Source organism: Erpetoichthys calabaricus, chromosome 11 (genome assembly GCF_900747795.2).
Source record: "Erpetoichthys calabaricus chromosome 11, fErpCal1.3, whole genome shotgun sequence".
Classification (NCBI taxonomy): Eukaryota; Metazoa; Chordata; class Cladistia; order Polypteriformes; family Polypteridae; genus Erpetoichthys; species Erpetoichthys calabaricus.
In genome coordinates, this window is record NC_041404.2 from 106973501 (window position 1) to 106996935 (window position 23435).

General features: G+C 40.7%; 1 protein-coding gene across 2 annotated transcripts in view; it reads left to right on the forward strand.

The window, feature by feature from the left end:
* Positions 1–23435, forward strand: part of ppp1r12c (protein phosphatase 1, regulatory subunit 12C) — a 260970-nt gene that overhangs the window by 161051 nt on the left and 76484 nt on the right. For both annotated transcript variants that reach the window (XM_028813684.2, XM_028813686.2), the window contains exons 15-16: positions 10024–10145; positions 13634–13686. In XM_028813684.2, the coding sequence (XP_028669517.2) occupies positions 10024–10145; positions 13634–13686 (175 nt within the window). The remainder of the gene's footprint in view (positions 1–10023; positions 10146–13633; positions 13687–23435) is intronic.

Consider the following 23435-nt stretch of genomic DNA (forward strand, 5'->3'; position numbering starts at 1 on the left):
CTCCTCCCAGCTGGTCATGCCAAACCTCCACAGGGAGACATCCAGGGGACATCCATAGCAGATGCCCAAACCACCCCAGTTGGCTCCTCTTGAAGTGGAGGGTCAGTGGTTTTTCTCTGAGCCAGATGTCTGCATGTGTTGCCCTGTCTCTCAGGGAGAGCTTAGCCACCCTGTGGAGAAAGCTCATTTCGGCCACTTGCACCCACCATCTTATTCTTTCAGTCATTACCCAAAGCTCATGACAAAAGGTGAGAGCAGGGACGTAGATTAACTGGTATATTGAGAGCTTTGCCTTTGCCTTTTGACTTGGCTCCTTCTTCACCACTACAGATAGGTATAGCAACTGCATAACTGCGCTCACTGCCCCAATCTATGTGTTGATCTCACCATCCCTTTTCCCCTCACTCCTGAACAAGAAGCCCAGCTACTTAGTCTCCTCCACTAAAGATAGTAATTCACCTCCCACTCAGTGAAGACAGTTCACCTTTTTCCTACTGAGGACCATGGCCTCAGATTTGGAGGTGCTGATTCTCATTCCTGCTCCTTCACACTCTGTTGTAAACCATCCCCATGAGTGTTGGAGTTCACAGCCTGATAAAGCCAACAGGACCACATCATCTGCAAAAAGCAGTGACGTGATTCTTAACCCACTGAGATGAGCCCCTGTCCCCTCCCTAGCTGTGCCTTAATGTCCTGTCCATGAAAATCCGAAACAGAACAGGACACAAAGCATAGCCCTGGTGGAGTCCCACACCAGCTGGTATTGGTGCTGGTGGGTGCTGATGTTTTTTTACAAGTATGCAGACACAGCTGACACTGTGATGATACATGGAACAAATAGCCTTTATTAGGGGCCCTGGAATCCCATACTGTCCCAGCACACACCACAGAATCCCTCAAGGAACACGGTCATGCACCTTCTCTAAGTCCACAAAACACTTGTAGACTGATCGGACATACTCCCATGCCCCCTCCAGAATACTCTTTTTACGATAATTTAGCTGGTTCACTATTTCATGGCCTAGATGGATTTCACATTGCTCCTCCTGGATATGAGGTTCCACAACTGGGCTGAGTCTCCTTTCTAGTTCCCAGGCATACGCTTTTACAGGCAGGCTGAGGAGTATGATCCTTCAATGGTTGGAGCATAACCTCCTATCCCCCTTTTTTAAAATGGGGACCACCACCCCAAACTGTCCTTTCCAGAGGCACAATAACCGATGACCACACAACATTGAAAAGGCATGTCTGCCTTGACAGCCCAACAGTGTCTGGAGCCTTTGTTATTTCTAGGTGGATATTATCCATGCCAGGGGCCTTACCACTGCAGAGTTGCTTAACTGCCTCAGTGACCTGATTCAGGGAAATGAGCATTGATCCCCAATCAGCTTCTGGCTCTACCTCCTCCACATTTTGCACGTCCATCAGGTACAGGAGCTCCTCAGTGTTTCTTCCACTGCCAGACATCATCTTCAACCAAGCGAGTGGGTGCAGTAAGCCCAACTATATCTAGTTGGTTGTTCTCCGCTTCACCCACGAACTCCGACTTCTTCTTCCCAAGATAGGAGACATTTCATGTCCCAACAATCATTTAGTATGTCTGGGTTCCAGTCCACCAAGGTTTCTGCCTCTGACCGTGGCCCTGGTCACATTGTACATGACCCTAATTATCCAGCAGGTGGTTGACCCATAGGAGGGCAATCCCACATTCGCTTTAGGACTGTGCTCAACTGGGCCCTGTGGTAGGTCACTAGGCACTCACCTACAGGCACTTTTTTCAGGTCTGGCAGTCTTTTTATCTTTATATAGAGTTGCATTACTAGGGAATGTGAATCACTCTTTGTCTGACCCCTCATCTGGGAGCAATTTGCCTTGGGAGGCCCTACCAGGAGCTTCTGCTCCAGACAACATAGCTCCCAGGTTTACAGGGGCACTCAAACGTCTCCTCCATGACAAGGTGATGATTCCCGTAGATGAGTGTGAGAATAATACAATTTATTGATAAACACAAGAATTATGGAAATATAACTTCATATAGAATAGAATAGAATGCCTTTTATTGTCACTATACACATGTACAGTGAGATTAAAAGCAGCTCCTCCAGTGCAGACGTATATGTAGAACACAACAAATAAACAAAGGTGCAAAAAGTTGCAAAAAAAAGTTCTGCGACGCTATATACATATGGAAAGAATAAATAACTATTACACTATTGGGTTATTGCACATTATTTACATGATATAAAAAATATTGCACAGTAATGATGATCATGTGTAGTGAGTAGTGGATGTTGGACCCTGAGAGTAATGATATTGTACAGTATTCAGATATTGCAGTTATTATCAATACCATTTAGATATTGGATATTGCACAGTTGATGAATAGAAGGATGTCCAGGGATTGGGGGTTAGACTGTGTAGTCAGTGCATGTATGAGTTTAGAATGGTTATGGCTTTTGGGGGAAAAAACTGTTCTTGAGTCTGTTTATCTTTGTTGTGATGCACCTGTAGTGCCTCCTTGAGGGCAACAGGTCAAACAGATCAGAGCCAGGATGGGAGCTGACCTTGATGATGTTTTTTGCTCTGCTGAGGCAGCGGATGGTGTAAATATCCATCAGGGAGGGGAGAGGGCAGCTGATGATCTTCTGTGCTGCCTTTACTACTCTCTGAAGCCTCTCCCTGTCTGCCGTGGTGCTGCTGCCGCCGTACCATACTGTGATACAGTACGTCAGCAGGCTCTCGATGGACGAGCGGTAGAAGGTCAGTAGCAGGTTGGAGTCCAGGTTGTGCTTTCTGAGGACCCTCAGGAAGTATAACTGCTGCTGGAACCTTCTTGATGTCTGCTGTGATGTTGTCTGTCCAGGAGATGTCAGCGGAGGTATGGACGCAGAGAAACCGGAAGGTATGGACCCTCTCCACACACTCGCCGTTGATGTAAAGGGGGCTAAGTCGGTGCTGCACCTCCTGAAGTCGACAATGATCTCCTTGGTTTTCCTGGTGTTCAGAGCCAGATTGTTCTTTGAACACCAGGCTGCCAACTTCAGGACCTCCTCTCTGTAAGTTGCCTTGTCTCCCTTTGAGATGAGTCCGACCACTGTGGTGTCGTCAGCAAACTTGACGATGAGGTTGTTGTTGTGGGCCGGACTGCAGTTGTGGGTGTAGAGACAGTACAGGAGGGGTCTCAGCACACAGCCTTGTGGGGTACCGGTGTTCAGTGTGCAAATGGAGGAGAGGTGGGGGCAGTCTCACAGTCTGGAGCCGGTTGGTAAGAAAGTCTTTTATCCAGACACATGTGAGAAGGGGAGAGGCCAAGAGTGACCAGTTTGGTGATGAGAATGTCAGGAATGATTGTATGGAAAGCTGAGCTGTAATCTACAAAGAGCATCCGGACATAGCTCTGCTGCTGCTCCAGATGGCTCAGCACAGAGTGGAGAGCTACGGCGATGGCATCTTCTGTGGATCTGTTCACGCGATATGCCAATTGGTAGGGATCGAAGTCTTGGGAGAGATAGTCCTTGATGTGCTGGAGAACCAGTCTCTCGAAGCACTTCATGATTACCGGAGTGAAGGCCACAGGGCGATAATCATTTAGGCTGGTGATGGGAGACTTCTTAGGCACTGGTATGATTGTGGCTGATTTTAGGCAGGACGGAATGACTGCCTGGGCTAGGGAGAGGTTGAAGATTTTGGTGAAGATAAGGGTGAGCTGATGGGCACACGCTCTGAGCACCCTACCAGGTACTCCATCTGGGCCGGCAGCCTTCTTGGGGTTCACTGCCAGGAGCACCTGTCTGACATCGTGCCCCTTTACAGTGAGTGGAGTGGTGCAGGAACCCGGTGAGGGTGGGAGCAAGTGAGTGCTGCTGTTGTGATGATTCAAAGCGAGCAAAGAAGCAGTTTAGCTCCTCTACTAGTGGCACACTCAGATCTCCTGTTGTTGCATCACAGCCTCTGTAGTTTGTGATGTTTTGTATTCCCTGCCACACCTCCCGTGTATTATGGCTGGATAGGTGGGACTCTATGCTCCTCTTATATATATATATATATATATATATATATATATATATATATATATATATACACACAGTGGGGCAAAAAAGTATTCAGTCAGCCACCAATTGTGCAAGTTCTCCCACTTAAAAAGATGAGAGAAGCCTGTAATTTTCATCATAGGTATACCTCAACTATGAGAGACAAAATGAGAAAAAAAAATCCAGAAAATCACATTGTCTGATTTTTAAAGAATTTATTTGCAAATTATGATGGAAAATAAGTATTTGGTCACCTACAAACAAGCAAGATTTCTGGCTCCTTCTAACTTCTTCTGTAAGAGGCTCCTCTGTCCTCCACTCGTTACTTGTATTAATGGCACCTGTTTGAACTCAATATATTTTATAATCATAATATATATATATATATAATTATAATATTTTATATTTATCAATATAAAAGACACCTGTCCACAACCTCAAACAGTCACACTCCAAACTCCACTATGGCCAAGACCAAAGAGCTGTCAAAGGACACCAGAAACAAAATTGTAGACCTGCACCAGGCTGGGAAGACTGAATCTACAATAGGTAAGCAGCTTGGTGTGAAGAAATAACTGTGGGAGCAATTATTAGAAAATGGAAGACATACAAGACCACTGATAATCTCCCTCGATCTGGGGCTCCACGCAAGATCTCACCCCGTGGGGTCAAAATGATCACAAGAATGGTGAGCAAAAATCCCAGAACCACACGGGGGGACCTAGTGAATGACCTGCAGAGAGCTGGGACCAAAGTAACAAAGGCTACCATCGGTAACACACTACGCCGCCAGGGACTCAAATCCTGCAGTGCCAGATGTGTCCCCCTGCTTAAGCCAGTACATGTGCAGGCCCGTCTGAAGCTTGCTAGAGAGCATTTGGATGATCCAGAAGAGGATTGGGAGAATGTCATATGGTCAGATGAAAAAACTCTACTCGTCGTGTTTGGAGAAGAAAGAATGCTGAGTTGCATCCAAAGAACACCATACCTACTGTAAAGAATGGGGGTGGAAACATCATGCTTTGGGGCAGTTTTTCTGCAAAGGGACCAGGATGACTGATCCGTGTAAAGGAAAGAATGAATGGGGCCATGTATCGTCAGATTTTGAGTGAAAACCTCCTTCTATCAGCAAGGGCATTGAAGATGAAACGTGGCTGGGTCTTTCAGCATGACAATGATCCCAAACACACCGCCGGGGTACCGAAGGACTGGCTTCGTAAGAAGCATTTCAAGGTCCTGGAGTGGCCTAGCCAGTCTCCAGATCTCAACCCCATAGAAAATCTTTGGAGGGAGTTAAAAGTCCATGTTGCCCAGCGACAGCCCCAAAACATCACTGCTCTAGAGGAGATCTGCATGGAGGAATGGGCCAAAATACCAGCAGCATTGTGTGAAAACCTTGTGAAGACTTACAGAAAACGTTTGACCTCTGTCATTGCCAACAAAGGGTATATAACAAAGTATTGAGATAAACTTTCGTTATTGACCAAATACTTTTTTTCCACCATAATTTGCAAATAAATTCTTCAAAAATCAGACAATGTGATTTTCTGGAATTTTTTTTCTCATTTTGTCTCTCATAGTTGAGGTATACCTATGATGAAAATTATAGGCCTCTCTCATCTTTTTAAGTGGGAGAACTTGCACAATTGGTGGCTGACTAAATACTTTTTTGCCCCACTGTGTGTGTATATATATGTATATATATATATATATAATATATGATGACATACAAGAGGATGAGCAGGGCTGTCTTAACGTATCGCGCCTGGGGGCCTAACTAACTTTCCACTCAGAGCCTCGCAGCTCAAGACAAGGAGGCGGGCTGGCAGTAATTATCAGAGAAGACTTAAACATTAAAAGAATCCCAATTGACTGCCCATTGTCTTTTGAGTGCCTGGCTCTTAAACTAATAACGGAATCAGGTCCTGTCTCACTCATTGTTCTCTATCGTCCCCCAAAATACAATGCATCCTTCTTATCCGATCTGATTGAACTTTTGACCCACCTAAGCTCTTACTCTCAGAGAATTATGCTTCTTGGTGATTTCAACATCCATATTGACACCCCCACATCTAAACTGAGAAATGAATTCCTGTCCTTACTGGACTGTTTTGACTTGACACAACATGTTGATTTTCCAACCCACTCTGGCAGTCATATATTGGACCTGATCTGCACTTCTGGACTATCTGTTGCCAACATTTACAGCACTGATTTGGGACTCTCTGACCATAAAGCAGTATTTTTCACTGTCTCATTACCTATCCCACCTCTTACCTGTAAATGACAAATCTCTTACAGAAACCTTAAAAATATCTGTCCCTCTATCCTTTCTGGATCCATTTCTGATCTTTTACTGTCTGCACCTATTCCACCAACACTAGATAGTTTTGTTGACCACTATAACACAGCCCTTCACTCAGCATTAGATAAAACAGCTCCTTTAAAACATAAGGAGGTTTCCTTTAAGCGCTGAGCTCCTTGGTATAACTCAGAATTGCGATCTATGAAAGCAGCTGGCCGACGCCTTGAGAGAATGTCACGTAAGACTGGCCTCACCGTGCACATCCAGGCTTTCTCTGACCACCAAAGAGCTTACAGAGAAGCACTAACTTCTGCCAAGAACACCCATTATGGCAGAATAATAGAAAGTGGCCATGATAACCCTAGGGTTTTGTTCTCTGTAGTTAATAAACTACTCGAACCCGCATCTGGTCCAACTACCTCTTCTACTGAAGTCTGTGAGGAATTCCTCCACTTTTTCCGTAACAAAATTAAAGATCTAAATAATTCAACTAACATAAATATATCATCTGTTTATATCTCTCCCTGTTTTTCCACTCCGTCCAGCTCCTTCTCTAAGTTCTCACCAGTCACTTCTGCGTTTGTTAATAACCTGCTTTGTAAGATGAGGCCGACTACTTGTGTACTGGACCCCATCCCCACCACACTACTTAAATCCTACCTTCATGCCATAATCCCGACTGTTACAACAATAATAAACTCATCCCTTGACACTGGCTCCGTGCCGCTCACTTTTAAAATTGCTTCTGTAACCCCAATGTTAAAAAAAGTCTGGTCTTGATGCTGACAATCTTAACAATTTCCGGCCTATTTCCCACTTACCTTTCCTGTCAAAAGTTCTTGAGCGTGTTGTAGCTTCCCAACTCACCAATTACCTAACCTCTAATAATTTGATGGAACCCTTTCAGTCTGGATTCAGGGCGCGGCACAGCTGTGAAACTGCTCTGCTACGGGTAACCAATGATTTGCTTATGGCAGCAGACTCTGGACAAACTAGCATATTAATTCTGTTAGACCTCAGTGCAGCATTTGACACAGTCAGACATGACATCCTACTGTCCAGAATGGAGAACATGCTGGGTATCTCTGGCACTGCCCTCCAGTGGTTCAAGTCTATCTGACTGATAGGCAAGAATTTGTTAGTCTTGGCAACAGCAGATCCAACTCCGTGCCAGTCACACAAGGAGTCCCCTCAGGGCTCTGTCCTTGGTCCTCTGCTTTTCTGTATTTACATGCTTCCCCTTGGCCATATTATCCGTAGTTATGGATTGGGTTATCATTTTTATGCAGATGATACCTAGCTCTACTTCAATGTTAAAAGTGGAACTTCATCAGAGCTTTCTCAGCTCACAACCTGCCTTAGTGAAATTAAAACCTGGATGGAGCAGAACTCTTTAAAATTAAATTGCAATAAAACTGAACTCCTGCAAATTGGGACTAAAATGCAACTTAATAAAATGAGCTCCTTCCCAGTCCATCTTGGCAGTGATCTCATCAGACCTGCGTCTACTGTAAAAAATCTTGGTGTCATTTTTGATTCCTCCCTCACTTATTCCACCCACATAAATCACATTAAAAAACTTTCTTACTTTCACCTCCGTAACATATCCCGTGTTCGCTCCTTCCTCTCCTTCTCTAATGCTGAGAAACTTGTCCATGCTTTTATCACATCCCGCATCGATTATTGTAATTCCCTACTGGCAGGTGCCCCTTCTAATCTTATATCACAGCTCCAGCTTATTCAAAACTCAGCTGCAAGAGTCCTTACTCGAACCAGCAGCAGCGAGCACATCACACCCATCCTGCTCCGTCTTCACTGGCTCCCTGTGTCCTACAGAATCGAATATAAAATCCTACTAATAACCTACAAAGCTTTAAATAACCTCGCACCAAACTACATCAGTGACCTTCTCCATCACTATGTGCCTGCCCACCCACTAAGGTCCTCTGATTCTGGTAATCTTGTTGTGCCCCTCACTAATCTACACTCCATGGGTGACAGGGCCTTCAGCTGTATAGCGCCCAGACTCTGGAATGACCTACCAAAATTAATCAGGTCAGCTGACTCCATGAATACTTTTAAAAAACAACTCAAAACTCATCTGTTCAGGAAGGCTATTAGCTCTACTTGACTTCATTACCTTTCTCTCAGTTTACTTCTCTGTCAAGATGCCAATGTAACCTGTATGTGTGTGCGAGACCATCAATTATGGTGTCTGTTTTTTTTTTTCAGAATTTACTGTCTTAATCTTCTTTATTTATTTATCTGGTTTGTACAATGCTATATACTGTATATTCTGCCGTTCTTTATTATATTCTGTAAGTGCCTTGAGCATGGGAAAGGCGCTATATAAATAAAATGTATTATTAAGGGCCCTATGCTAATCTGTGTATGTTATGACTTGCTGACTGGTTGTGTAGGTAGGAGCCCCAGTGCAATTCTTTGCCCAGGGGCCTATAATGCTATTAAGATATCCCTGGAGATGAGTGCAGCTAGTTTTTTAAAAAAGATGCAAGTCACTTCCAGCTGGAAAATCAGTGCTTTCTCTTCCGTGCGTTATTTTGTCCATCACAATTGTCACTAATTGAATTTCAGCTCTTTGTTTGGACTTCGTTGTTTTTTTTGGCACCTTCTGGTCTGAAGGAGCCTCTGCAAAGATATTAGTTCAACTCTGATTTATACCTTTGTTATCAGATGAAGCACACGGCTGAGACTGGAACAAACTACAGTTCAGCCACTTTTGGAATGTAAGTGTCAGTTTGGTGGAAGTGTATTTCTGCATCCCTGTTAAATCTGCTGTCTTAAAGCGTCTTGTGTGCCACTAAAGCCTAGTAAAATGGTCAATGTTCACTTTTGTCTTTCATTGTTCTTTTCTTTCTATTTGAATAATGTGCGTCACATGTTGTATATCTGTTGTAACTATAAAACTTTAGAATGATGTACGGGCTTTTTCTTATTGTTCACTCTTCCCCTCCATCAGTTTGCTCTGTTGGATGGTGATTGTAGAAATTTGACTCTCCTCCTTCAGTGTCTGAGCAACCAGATTAAATAAATGAATATGTTTATGGTAATTTAGGAGGTCTGGATCATTAGTGTGCATGTTTCTACTTAGAGGCCCAGCAGTACTAAATAAAACCAGTGTTTCTTGATCAATAATATTATTAAAACAAAAATAGTTAGAGAAAGCCAAAAACAAACACTGTCACTGAAGCTACTGCCAACCATACCTTAATAATCAACTCTCTCTTAGTGTGATCTCCTCTTCAAGACATTCAGCCGGGTGTGACCAGCATTTTTACATGACCTTTAGTATTACGACATTAATTAATAATTATCTCAATGACCACACTTGTGTACAATTACCTGTTTCCATAAAGGTGTTCACCTTAGTTTTATATTGTCTAAATATGCATTATCAAATATCTTTCAGAATAGGTTAGGGACAGGTTTTATCACAGAGTAAAATAAAAGAAACCTGAGGTCTTTTTGTTGCTTTTCTTGACAAGATAGTCTCCAATGGTAATCAACAAACAAGGTCTTTAGAAGTTTTTAATTGAATACACAGAGAAAGGAAGCTTTAACTTGAATGAAGTTTGTGTCAGTTATTTCCATATGATGTGCAGTTACTGGATTTAATACTTTCACATGCAAGGGAAAAAAAAAATGAAAAATTTTTTTAAATTTTAGATGTCGGCCTTATAGGGAGCAGCACTGAAGAGACTGAGGGTGACACACAGAGCAGATTGGCTCGGCGGAGAGGACGGAAAGAACGAAGGCCAACGGGAATGGTACAGCTCTTAAAAGGAGAGGTGAGAATTCTACAAATTCTAAAATCTTGCATCGCACAGAGGTGCTAGACAAAGCTTTCACATTTCCTCTCTTTTGTTCAGTCTGTCTCTTGAGCCCCTTGCAATATTTCTTTGTAGATCAGAAAACGCATAACATCCATTAGCATATACACTGTCTCCCAAAAAATCTCTTTATACTGTAAACTAATAAAATTCAGTCAGATTTCCCTAATAATTCTAATCTATTTAGTTCATAAAGCTGCCTCAATAAACTAAGTTAATGCTTCTCAATCCATCCTTCATCCTTTAAATTGACATTGGAAACAATTTAGCCTAACATATTCATAGATTTAAAAATGCAGTTAAGTACTTTGGCATTGTTGTTTTTAACCTGCTGTTGTCCTCCATAAGTATTCCTCTGTCTTTAGGAGGGATGAAAAATCCCTCTCATGTTGGTTTCACATTCCTTTCTCCATTGGCTGGCCATTATTATAATGAATATTGTGCCCTGTATAAATTTTGTTAGTTCCACGCTTTGCCTTTCTTCCTGTCACAGGTATTGGTCTGAAAATGAAAACCCTCCTATCTCACGTACTTCAACCCATGACATGATAGGGGCATTTCTCTACTATACCTAGAATACCACAGGGCTTCTACCCTCCACCCAATCTGTAACTGGATCAGTCTTCCTGACAGTCGGCCATCAATATTCCCCTTCAAACTTAATTTGGCTTCCCCTGTTCTCCCCTTCACTTCTTTAAAATTGAAGACCCACCTTTCCAAATTGTGTTCTCTAATTCCTTAGTCTTTAAAGACGTATCAACAGGTGGAAAAGTATTTTGGTGTTTGTCCTACATCACACTCCTACATTTTAGTTGTTCTAAATGAGGCCTTTCAAATAGGGGGGGTGCTTATTCTCCTTTCCTCCCTGGGTACATCTGGGTATTAACACCATTCTGAGGTGCTATGGTGGATCAGAACTCTAGATATTCTGATATCTAAGATCCAGGTTTTCTACTCCTTCTACTCACCTCTTTTTTATCTCCTGTCTTCAACTCTGATCATTTCCTTAGGACTTAAGTTTCATTAACTTCTTTTCTCCTGTTACATCTCTTATATGCTTTTCTCAGTCCCTATCTGCTTATAACAAGCCTTTTTCCAATTGGTATGTCACACTTCATGAACTAAACTACAAATCCCTTTCTCTGTTCTCAGTCTTTTTACTTAATATAATCCTGAAATTTATGACTTTTGAATTTTTTTTCTGTTTTGTCTTGGTTCATTTCAATAAAGATTTCATCACACAAAAATGAAGTTGAGAGCATGAACCATGTGCTTAACATATTTTTTTGTGGTACATTCCCATGTTGCAAGTTTTATTTTTCTCGAACTGTAATGTACAGTCCATTCTCATAGTAGTTTTATCAGATGTTTATGATGCTATTGGATACACCTCTCTGTTGACTTTCCAGCTTTATTGTCTTCACTCTCTATTATAAGCTTCATTCTGCTTTCTCCATTTGTCAGTACTTGTACAAGGTGAAACATTTGGTTCTTTTGATGACTTTTGAGTTCCTGTAACAGAGTAAGATGGGTATTTGTTAGTAGATGCTTCAGTAGTTGCGCTTAAACCAAAACAGCGTTTTGTTAACCACACATTTTTTCAGCATTAAGAAAAGAAATTTTAAATGCAGTTAAATAGTCACATTTGCATGAATTTAACCTTGAATTTACCACATCTGTAAGCATTTGGGCCAAGAACAAACTTTCAATATAGGCTCACTTTAAATTGGCTAAGGACACACTGGCACCCAATCTTGGATTGGTTTCTGCTTTGCAGCAGGTGATGTCAGAATAGACCCTGCCCTCCCTGCAGCTTTTATTTGATCTAAGTGTTTTTTTCTGGAAAATGGAGAAATAATTGTTTAAATTCTTCTCCTAATGTGATACAATGGCATGGTGTTTACCTACTGCTATGCAGACAATCCTTGGTTTTCTATAGTTCTGAAATGGAATAATAAGATTAAGAAAATGGAAGAGTTCTTCTCTATACAAATGAATACATAGTTTAATTTTTTTAGTACTTTGTTACAATGTTTTTATACCATTGGACTTTCACTGATAGGCTTATTATAATATTTTAGGATTTATGATTGGATAAATAGTATACAGTGGACCCTTGACTTACGAACTCAATTCGTTCGCGAGGGCTGGTTGTAACTCAAGTTGGTTGTCAAGACTATTTTTCTCATAAGAAATAATGGAAATACCCATAATGCGTTCTGAACCTCCCACTGCAACACTTACTTAACCTTTTCATAATAAAAAAAAGGGTTGTATAATGTGCATAATTTACCAAAACACCAATAATTTTTCTAATGTACTAACCAGAAAGTAATAAAAAGTGCCTAGCCTACCAGAAACAACAATTTCATACTGTACTCACCATTTAATTTGACATCTTTGGGCTGCAGGAAGGGAGGAGGATGATAATGAAACTGAAGGCTTTTTAAAGGCTTTCTTTAACTTGCGCTCAGGCATTTGCAATCATTTCAATAGCTTCTTTTGCGTTAATTGTAATGTCCTCCTGCCTACAAGTTATTCTGACGAGAATTTTTCTCAGCATTTCCTTGCGATGATACAAGGAACTGTTTCTGAACTCTTCTGAGACCCCCCCCCCCCCCCCCCCCATCTCCCTCCCCACTCAATGGGAACGACATGCTGAAGTGCGTCCTGAAGCGCGATTGCCGCGACTGTGGAAGCTTGCTTGTCCATTGCCGGGCAGGGATATCACATGCATATCACCCATCGATATCTTTTCTGTTTGCTTTGGCTGAGAGACTCAGCACAGCTTTAAGCCGGCTGTTGCCCCAGCAACAGATAAACAGTCTTCCATACGGAGTTTGGACTTTGGCATGTCTTCTAGTTGGGGGAGGTCCCAAGAGAGTTTACAAACCTGACATTTTATTGAATGAGTGCCGCATTAATAGGAATGTTTCTGTTTGTTTACAATCACGCAAGCGGATACACGTGACCGCATTCAGGTCGTAACGCAAGATGTTGGTCGTAAATCAAAATAAAAATTTTGGTCGTAAATCAAGTTGTTCGCATGTCAAGCCGGTCGTATATCAAGGGTCGACTGTATTTGTAAAAATTAAAATGTGTTCCAAGTCATATTTTTTATTCAGTTCAAATCACTGGCAGTGTTTAACCCAGAAGTATGTGCATTTTCAGTTCTGTAAAAAGTGAAACATTGTGGTATTTAAATGTGCATTTTGCCTCTGGCACAATCACAGATAAGAGTGTCATGATGAAACTCTGTTTTCTGTTCAGCAGGGTTGTGTTCTATTCATAATGTCTTCTGTTTAAAAACCAAATAGACAGAAGTGGCATTTGGGGATAGAGCTGCAAATAATTGGCTATTAAAAATTTGCACTGAAGTGTGATGATAAATGATTTACTTGAGTGCCAGCTGACTCAGCACCAGTAATTGTGTTCTTTTCTTTCAGGAAAATAAAGAGCTGGCAGACCAGGAAAGTTCTAATGGCCTGGCTGGTAACAGGTAAGCTACAATGCATCCACAGGTTAAGCAAGTAATGTAAAAGATACTGTGCAAGATTGACATTCTTTATAGTTTGACCCTTCAAATTAAACTTTGTTGTGGCATACTGTATATAATACTGGGAACACTCATGTGTTCTTATCTATTATCCTTTGATGGCTTTTTCTTCCCACTTCATACTGTAAACTATACTTTTGTATGATTATTCCAGTATGTACATGTCATAAGGTTCAGGTTCTAAACTTTTTTATTATAGCTTTTAAACACTAAAAAACATCCATTATCAGTGATGTCCATAATCTGTCTTCATTGTCAATCTGATAGCCCCCAAAACAGATTTTTACTGTGTATAAATGAAATAACACTGATTTTAATGACTTCATCCAGTTCCCTCATGTATGGAGTAAGATTGCTGTCAAAAATAATTCGTAATAATTTAAGCCAAATTTATATTTCACATGTGTCAATAACGCTTGCTTCGGAATATTATGCTTGCTTCTGAAAATTACGCTTGCTTCTAAAAAATTACGCTTGCTTCTAAAAAATACGCTTTCTTCTATAAAAAATACACTTGCACTTCTGAAAGTAATGCTTGCTTCTGAAATTTACGAGTACAATTCTCAAGTGTGAACAAACTGTCAAAAATATACGTTACTGGACACACGAAGCATTCTCTATCGAAGAAGAAACAATCCATTTTTATTACTAAGTATGCATGTGCCAGAAAGGGGGAACGATGGAGTTACTTTTAACAGCGACCCTTCTTCATATATACAGGCTAAAGCGTTGGTCGTCTGTTCAGTTGCCACCTCGGTGTTGCGAACTAACTCGGGGACTGGAGTTTTCTCTAGCAGCATTTAGTGAAATCCGTGTGCAATAAGCCCTGGCTGTGACACTAATCCATCACAGGAGTGTGCCATTGGACCCTCTATTTACTTAACTTGTGAGTCTTTGGGAGGTGTGGCGTAAAGCCCACAGAGATATAGGGAAAACATGACTGTTTCATGTGAGCCTGAAGTTATTTCCTTCCAGCCAGTTTCTTATTTACACAACTTGTGCAAAGCAGTTACTTTTTCATCGTAATATTCTGTAACACAAAAAGATATTAATGTGTGTCACTAAAATGGCCCTTTATTTGAAAAAAGAAATGATTTTTCCACATTTTCTACCTGATCAGATACAAAGGAATTACATCAAATTGGACCAACTTAATTTACACAGTTTTGCAACAAGACAGGAGCCTTTATTAAAGAGCCGTTCAGTTATTTTCCAGCTGAATGACACACTTGGCACACTGTCATATCTAATGAGTAAGATGTACTCTGATGTTTAATGGGCACAATAAAGCGTTAGGTGATGTTGGGTAGCCCTCATTTTCATGGCTTTGTGACAAGACAGATGCCTTTGTTATATATATCTAGTGAATGGAATTAGATGTTTAATTGGAACTGCAGAGGGTTAGTTGGCATTGGGCTACACTAGTTTTGGGGAAAAAAAAGATGCTTTTGTTAAGTTGGGTACGTGGGTCAGATAGACTGGCAAATTCGTCACATTTCCATACTGTATATCTAATGAACAGACTTCAACGTGATGCTCGATTGGCATTATACAGTGTTGTATGCCGTTGACCCACTCTAATTTTGTGAGAAAAGTGAATACCTTTGTTAAAGTGCAGTTGAGTTTTGCTGTCCCAGTGAGGTTACATGAGTCAGACTGACAGGCAAATTTGTCAGTGAATGAAATTAACTGTGATGTTTAATGGGCACTGTAAAAGGTTAAATGGTGTTGGACCACCCTAGTTGTCACAGTTTTGAGAAAATGCAGATGCCTTTGTTAAGTTGCAGTTGAGTTTTGCACAGACCAATGTGACTACCTGTCTCAAATTGACTGCAAATTTGTCACATTCCCATTTTAATGACTAGGGTTAACTTTGATATTTCACAGGTGCTGTAGATAGTTGTGCAGCATTTTGCCACCCTTATTTTCATAGCTTTGTGACAGGATTCTTTTTTTATGTTTCAGTTGTGATTTGCGTGGCCCAAAGAAAGTTAATGGGTCAAATTGGCTGGGAAACTTGCCATATCCAATGAATAGGTTTCACTGTGATGCTCAGTTGCCATTGCAAAGGGTTAAATGGCACTGGACCACACTAATTTTAATAACTTTGTGACAGGATGGACGCCTTTAAAAATTTCAGTTACATTTTTCTTGTCCCAACATAGTAGCATGGCTCATACTGACTGGCAAAGTTGGCACAATGTAATCTGATGAATGAGATGTATGCAATATTTAATTGGCACAGATGAAAGAAAAGAAAAGAGCTTTATGCTTCCTGGGATAGGCTCCAGCTTCCCTGTGACTCTGCCTGTGGTCAGGATAAAGTGGGTTTAGAAGCTTGATGTATGGATGGATAAACACACAAATAAATTAATAAAAGTATTGTTGTATATCAAACTAAATAAATAATAACAACATGAAATGCAAGTATAAATAATTAAATGGGTCAGGAAATATGCCTCTTGTTCCTTATTCCTTTTATGTCAGTCAGTCATTTTCAAACCCACTTAATCCTGAACAGTCTGCCGGAGCCTATCCCAGCCAGCACAGGGCACCATTCCACCTCAGGACGAACATATAAAAGTCACCTAACCTGCATGTCTTTGCACCATGGAAGGAAACCCCACAGACAAGGGGAGAACTTGCAAACTCCCATATTTAATGTTATTGTGTATTTATTGTCATATTTCACCGTTTAAATTTTTTTTTTGCTTATTTATTTTTGTCCAAAATATTAAAAAAAAAAAAAAAAAACTCACACTCACTTAAAAGCAGTGCCGTCACGAGGAGGCTGCTTCAGAAGTTTATATGCAAGTACCTGTGGGAAGCACAAAAGAGGAGGACTCGCTCTCTATGTTAATACACGGTGGTGTAACTCTGGACATGTTAAAGTCAAAATCTCCACTTGCTGCAGGGACATCGAACTGTTGGCCGTAAGTTTGCGTCCCTATTACTTGCCCAAGGAGTTTGGACATGTCATTGTTGTCATCGTGTACATCCCTCCTTGGGCGGACGTGGAGACAGCGAGTGACATCATCCATTCTGCTGTTGCTAAGTTACAAACGCAGCACCCTGAGGTGCTTGTGCTAATCGCTGGAGACTTTAAGCATGTGATGCTGGACAAAACATTACCTGCCTTCTCCCAGTATGTGGACTGTAACACCCGGGGAAATGAGACTATTGATTTACTGTATGCAAATGTTAAAGACGCATACAGCGCCACCCCGCTGCCTGCACTTGGGAAAGCAGATCATAACCTGGTTCTGCTTTAGCCTCACTACAAACCAAAAGTGAGGGTCCTACCTGCAACCACACGATCATTCAGGAAATGGACCCCGGAGGCTGAGAATGCTCTGAGAGAATGTTTTGGAACTGCAGACTGGGATATCCTGCAGGGATCACATAGTGAGAACATTGAGGAAGTTGTTGACTGCACTACTGACTACATCAACTTCTGTATGGACATTGTAGTTCCAGTAAGAACTGTATGTTGCTATGCTAACAACAAGCCATGGATTACAAGTGACATCAAGGGCCTTTTGAACCAGAAGAAAAGGGCTTTTAAAGACGGTGATCAGCATGAGCTCAAGCGTGTGCAGAAGGAACTCCGAGTCCAGCTCAGGGCGGCGAAGGAGCAGTACAGGAGAAAGCTGGAGCAGAAGTTGCAGAATAACAGCATGAAGGAAGTGTGGGATGGGATGAAGATCATCACTGGCTGCAGCTCGAAGCGGGGTACCACCATCGAGAGAGACGTGAAGAGAGCAAACCAAATGAACAACTGCTTTAACAGGTTTGACCACCCTAACCAACTCTCACTGTCACCTCGGAGTACTGCACCCTCCACACATCCTTCTGCTGATACCAGCATAGGAGAGACATCCCCACCCATAATTACAACAGCGCGAGTGAGCAGAGAGCTGAGGAGACTTTGTGCCAGCAAAGCAGCGGGTCCAGATGGAGTATCGCCACGACTGCTGAAGGTCTGTGCATCGGAGCTGGGGGGTCCTCTACAGTGCATCTTCAACCTGAGCCTGGAACAGGGGGAGAGTCCCGAGGCTTTGGAAAACATCTTGCATCACCCCAGTCCCAAAGGTATCACATCCTAGTGAGCTGAATGACTTCCGGCCTGTTGCTCTGACATCACATGTGATGAAGACCATGGAGAGGCTGCTGCTTCACCACCTGAGGCCACAGGTTCAACACGCCCTCGACCCTCTGCAGTTTGCATATCAGGAGAAGGTGGGAGCGGAGGATGCCATCATCTATATGCTACATCGATCCCTCTCTCACTTGGACAGAGACAGTGGTGCAGTAAGAATTATGTTTCTAGACTTCTCTAGCGCCTTCAACATAATCCAACCTCTGCTCCTTAGGGACAAGCTGACAGAGATGGGAGTAGATTCATACGTGGTGGCATGGATCGTGGACTATCTTAAAGACAGACCTCAGTATGTTCGTCTTGGGAGCTGCACATCTGACATTGTGGTCAGCAACACAGGAGCGCTACAAAGAACTGTACTTTCTCCGATCCTGTTCAGCCAGTATACATCAGACTTCCAACACAACTCGGAGTCCTGCCACATGCAAAAGTTCGCTGATGACACTGCTTAGTGCTGGGCGGTATACCGGTTCATACCGAAAACTGTTTTTTATTTTTTTTATGATATGGATTTTTCTTATACCGCAACACCGGTTTAAATTGCATAAACGACGTTCGGAACGTGGCGCAGTGGGAAACTGTTTAAGTGGGGACCTTTTTCACTGCTACACCGCTAAACACAGATTTGTTGCACTAGGGCTCTTTTTCACTGCTACACCACCAAATAGTGGGCGGTAGCATAGGTATGCCGTGGTGAAAATGGACAGAGAGCATTCCGAAACTGAACTAAAAGTAAAGTTGAACATGTGATGAACAGAAGAACTTTTGCCGGAAGAAAGGAGTCACGTCCATCGCCTGGAGATACTTTAGTTTTAAAAGGTCAGATGTGTAAATACTGTTTCTATACTACTGGATAATACTGCAAGCCAAGTTGTACTTGTTTTGTACTTGCTAGTGTATGTTTTGCTTGTATTCATTCTGCGATGTGCTATCGACTCGTTCAGAGATGGGCGCAACTCTGAATGGATGGCATAATTAAACATTTATAACGAAGATATTTTTAAAGTTCTGAACACTCCGTCGGCTAAGTTAATAACTAGTTTTAATTTCACAAAGACATTTATTGTGTGGTGATTGGTAATTATCGTGTGGTTTTGGTGGAGAGCAGGAATATCATGAAGTGAATGGATTCTGTGCGGTGATTGCTGCAGGCGCCTGCTCTTAGTGCGGAGGAAGTCAGTTTAAGAAGCGTAGTGATTAACGACTGGGTCGGGGAACACTTAACACAAAGTATTTTGATGTGCTGCATTAACTTGTGACGGGGTTTGAGAAAATCTAGTAAGTTAAACATTGATTTTAGGATGAAGTTTAGTTTACAACATTTTACTTTAATTATAAAATAAACTGAGAATAAAGTGGAAATGTCGACTTTAATCTTGACATAGTCAACATGTCGAATTTATTCTCGACATATAGTTTGTTTTTTTCTTCCGTGTCCATATTTTTTTTTCTTCACAGTGGCCCTAATGCGCTTCCATAGGGCTATACCACAAACAGCATTATAAATGCAAGTTGCAGTTTTTATTATTTATGTATATAGCTTAGCTTGAAGCAAAGTCCATATTAATGCAGTTTGCCTAAATGATGGTACAGTTGGTAAGATGTCATCACCAAGTTGCACTTGTTTTATTTTATTTTAATTTGGTGAATACTGTGTAATGCACCTGGGCTTGAAGCCTTGAAGTAATGGTGCAACTATCAGTAATACTATTATGTATTTTATTGTTATTATTTATTAATTTAAATATTATGCAGTTTAATGATGGTAAAATTGTTTAAAAAGTCACTTTAACGTGTCAGTGGACAGAGATTGTTAACATTAACAGAAAGTGTAGTTGGTTTACAAAAAATATTTACTATTTATTCCTTTTCTAAGACGTGTTCAGTGCAATCCAACTTTTGACAAACACCTCTGGATATTTTACTAAGTCTAAATGCCTCTTTGGATGGTTGAAAATATGTTGTCAAAATCATAGTTTAAGCTTTTGCAAAATTTGTTCAATTAAAGGTTCTATATTTTGACTGCATCTGTCATGCAATGTGATTCCTTCTCTTTAGTGCCACCCCGTTGAAAACTATCACTTTATGGGGCCATGCAAACCTGGATTAATACTTGTGTGCATATTAAAATGTCTTTTTGTACGATGTACAATTCTCATAACAGTCTAATACGTTATTCTTAGCCAGTCTACTGCAGTAATTGCAGTGGAAAATGTGGTTCACATCCACTCATGCAAGGGGAAAAAAATACCGTCTAATACTGTGAAACCGGCAGAATTTAGAAAAATACAGTGATATAGAATTTTGGTCATACCGCCCACCTCTAACACTGCTATCATGGGCTGCATCAGGAGTGGGCAGGAGGAGGAGTATAGGGACCTAATCAATGACTTTGTTAAATGGTGCAACTCAAACCACCTACACCTGAACACCAGCAAAACCAAGGAGCTGGTGGTGGATTTTAGGAGGCCCAGACCCCTCATGGACCCCGTGATCATCAGAGGTGACTGTGTGCAGATGGTGCAGACCTATAAATACCTGGGAGTGCAGCTGGATGATAAATTAGACTGGACTGCCAATACTGATGCTCTGTGCAAGAAAGGACAGAGCCGGTTATACTTCCTCAGAAGGCTGGCGTCCTTCAACATCTGCAATAAGATGCTGCAGATGTTTTATCAGACGGTTGTGGCGAGCGCCCTCTTCTACGCGGTGGTGTGCTGGGGAGGCAGCATTAAGAAAGACGCCTCATGCCTGGACAAACTGGTGAGGAAGGCTGGCTGTATTGTTGGCATGGAGCTGGACAGTTTGACATCTTTGGCAGAGCGACGGGCACTCAGCAGGCTCCTATCAATTATGGAGAATCCACTGCATCCACTAAACAGTGTCATCTCCAGACAGAGGAGCAGCTTCAGCGACAGACTGCTGTCACTGTCCTGCTCCACTGACAGACTGAGGAGATTGTTCCTCCCCCAAACTATGCGACTCTTCAATTCCACCCAGGGGGGTAAACGTTAACATTATATAAAGTTATTGTCTGTTTTTACCTGCATTATCATCAATGTTTAATTTAATATTGTTTTTTGTATCATTAAGGTGCTGCTGGAGTATGTGAATTTCCCCTTGGGATTAATAAAGTATCTATCTATCGATCTATCTATCGTGCAAAGCCCCCAGTCTTTACATCTATTTTGTATATATTCATATCCTCTGGGTAGGGACAGTTCATAATTCCGTGCCTCCCACCCCAACACCAAATCTGTGACCAAGACTGCCAAAATCTGAAGGTTGGGAACATTCCACTATATCAAACATCTGGACGCTCAGCTAAGATGTTATGTGAAGTTTAAAACACACCACTGTTAATTTGTTAATTTCATGCTCTTACTTTTTACTGTTAATTGCATGTTGTCGTTGTTTAATTAATTTCATTGTGTCGGTTTTATTTTGTTTTTTTGCATTTTGCCCTTTGGAGACACTGAAAGGGGGTTAAGAATGAAGTATTGTCAATTTTAAGAAATAAATCCAGCATACTACTTATGTGGCACATATGTATTAACAAAAATCGATTGTTTCTTCCTCGATAGCAAATGTCTTGTGTGTCCATTGACATATTTGACATTTTGTTCATGCCTGAGAATTGTACTTGTAATTTTCAGAATCTAGCATAACCTTCAGAAGCACAAGCATATTTTTTAGAAGCAAGCATAATTGACATGTGTGAACTGTAAATTTGAAATTATTATGAGTTATTTTTTGACAGCGATCTTACTCCATACTCATGCCATGCAGTTGACCCACCTAGCACAAGCCTTTTCCCTTCAGTGCCAGAGTAGTTCTTGTAAAAGTCATAATGGAGTATAGCTGCCAGAACTTTGAAGATTAATATAGTATTACCCTTGCACCTTCCTTCATGTCACCTAAGCAGCTGAGCTGTTTTCTCTAAAACAAGTCTATTGCAAGTATTTTATTATTTTAACTAAGTTGAAGTTGTTGGTGCACAGACTATTATTTGCACCACTGCATTTTTTAGAACCTCAATTCCACTTTAGACTGTATTTCTATATCTCACACACTTCTGACCATTACCATAATCCTACCTACATTTCAGCTCAAGTCTGTTTATCTGGGTGTGAGGTGCCTTGAATTGTATACGGTAAATAATATATCGTTATTTGGAACACGTGTGTTTCATGTGTGTTCCGTGTCTACAACAATCTGTGTAAATGTAGGATGATAGGAAATGCAAGGCAAGAAATGTTGAACACATAACTAGAACAGAAAATTTTTTCACGTTCTACTATTGATAAAATGCTGACATGAAGTGTATAATGTGTTAAGACTGAAGTCAAAATATCAAATAAACACTTTCACAAAAGACACAGATATAACAAAACGAGAGCTTTTTTTCTAGAATTTAACCAAAGTAACTCCAAGTTGAGAGGTTGCGGGTTTGATTCTGGGTCCATCATGCATTAACTGTTTCAAGTAGTGAGCGGTAGGGCTGGTGATATGGACAAGAAAAAGCATATCTCGATGTATTTTGGCTGAATGGTGATATATGATATATGTCTAGATATTTTTATAAAGTGAGTAACCAAAACCATACAAGATATCATAAGAATTTATTTAGTAAAATAAAGGTTGAAATACATAACAAATTAATATACATTTTTAACTTACAGGCCCACAACACCTAAAAGAATTTCTGTATCTGTTTTCAGGTTAAGAACATAGTGTAAATGTAAATAAAATGTTTAAATGTAAGCAAAAAATGGCAGGTCAAAGGGTTCTGAAAATGAATTTGAAATTATATAAAATTCAGCCTAAATTACATTTAAAATAATATAAAATAAATAATATAATAACCATATAAATAAATACACAAACTGTTTCTTACTTGTTCTCCAATGTTTAAACAAACAAGTTAACAAACTACTGTACATTAGACATTCTTTTAAATTTGTTAGTTTTGCATGTTTTTTTTGTTTTTTTTATAAATAAATCTATAAAACACATTTCATTTTTGAAAAAAAAAAAGTCTGGCCTAGGGGCATTTTACTTTTAATGCTGTAGCTAATTTAAACTTAACTTTGTAAAATTGACATAACTCACTGTAAAGGCAAGCAGTTTAAAAACTCACTTTTACTGCCTAATTCTGGCTTTCATAATTATAACACTTAAGCAATTAACGTTAATTTTTTAAAAACTTGCCCTTCCCACAATGACTAAAGCACTGTGTTCTTTGCCACTTCAGAGATTGCACCGCTTTCATAACAGAAGTGAGCCTCATCATCCAGCTTTCTGTTTGTGAAGGTATCTTGCAGAGCTTCAGCTATATGTGCTCCCAAGTTTGGTTTTCAGGGAAATAGCTCATTTGCTGACAGACACATTCAATCTCCCATTATTATTTTTATTTATTATTTTATTTATTTATAAAGCACTTTAAAATCAACATCAAGGCTGACCAAAGTGCTGTACAATAAAAACCCAACATATCAGACACACAAATAACCAAAGGGTAAAAGAAACAAAC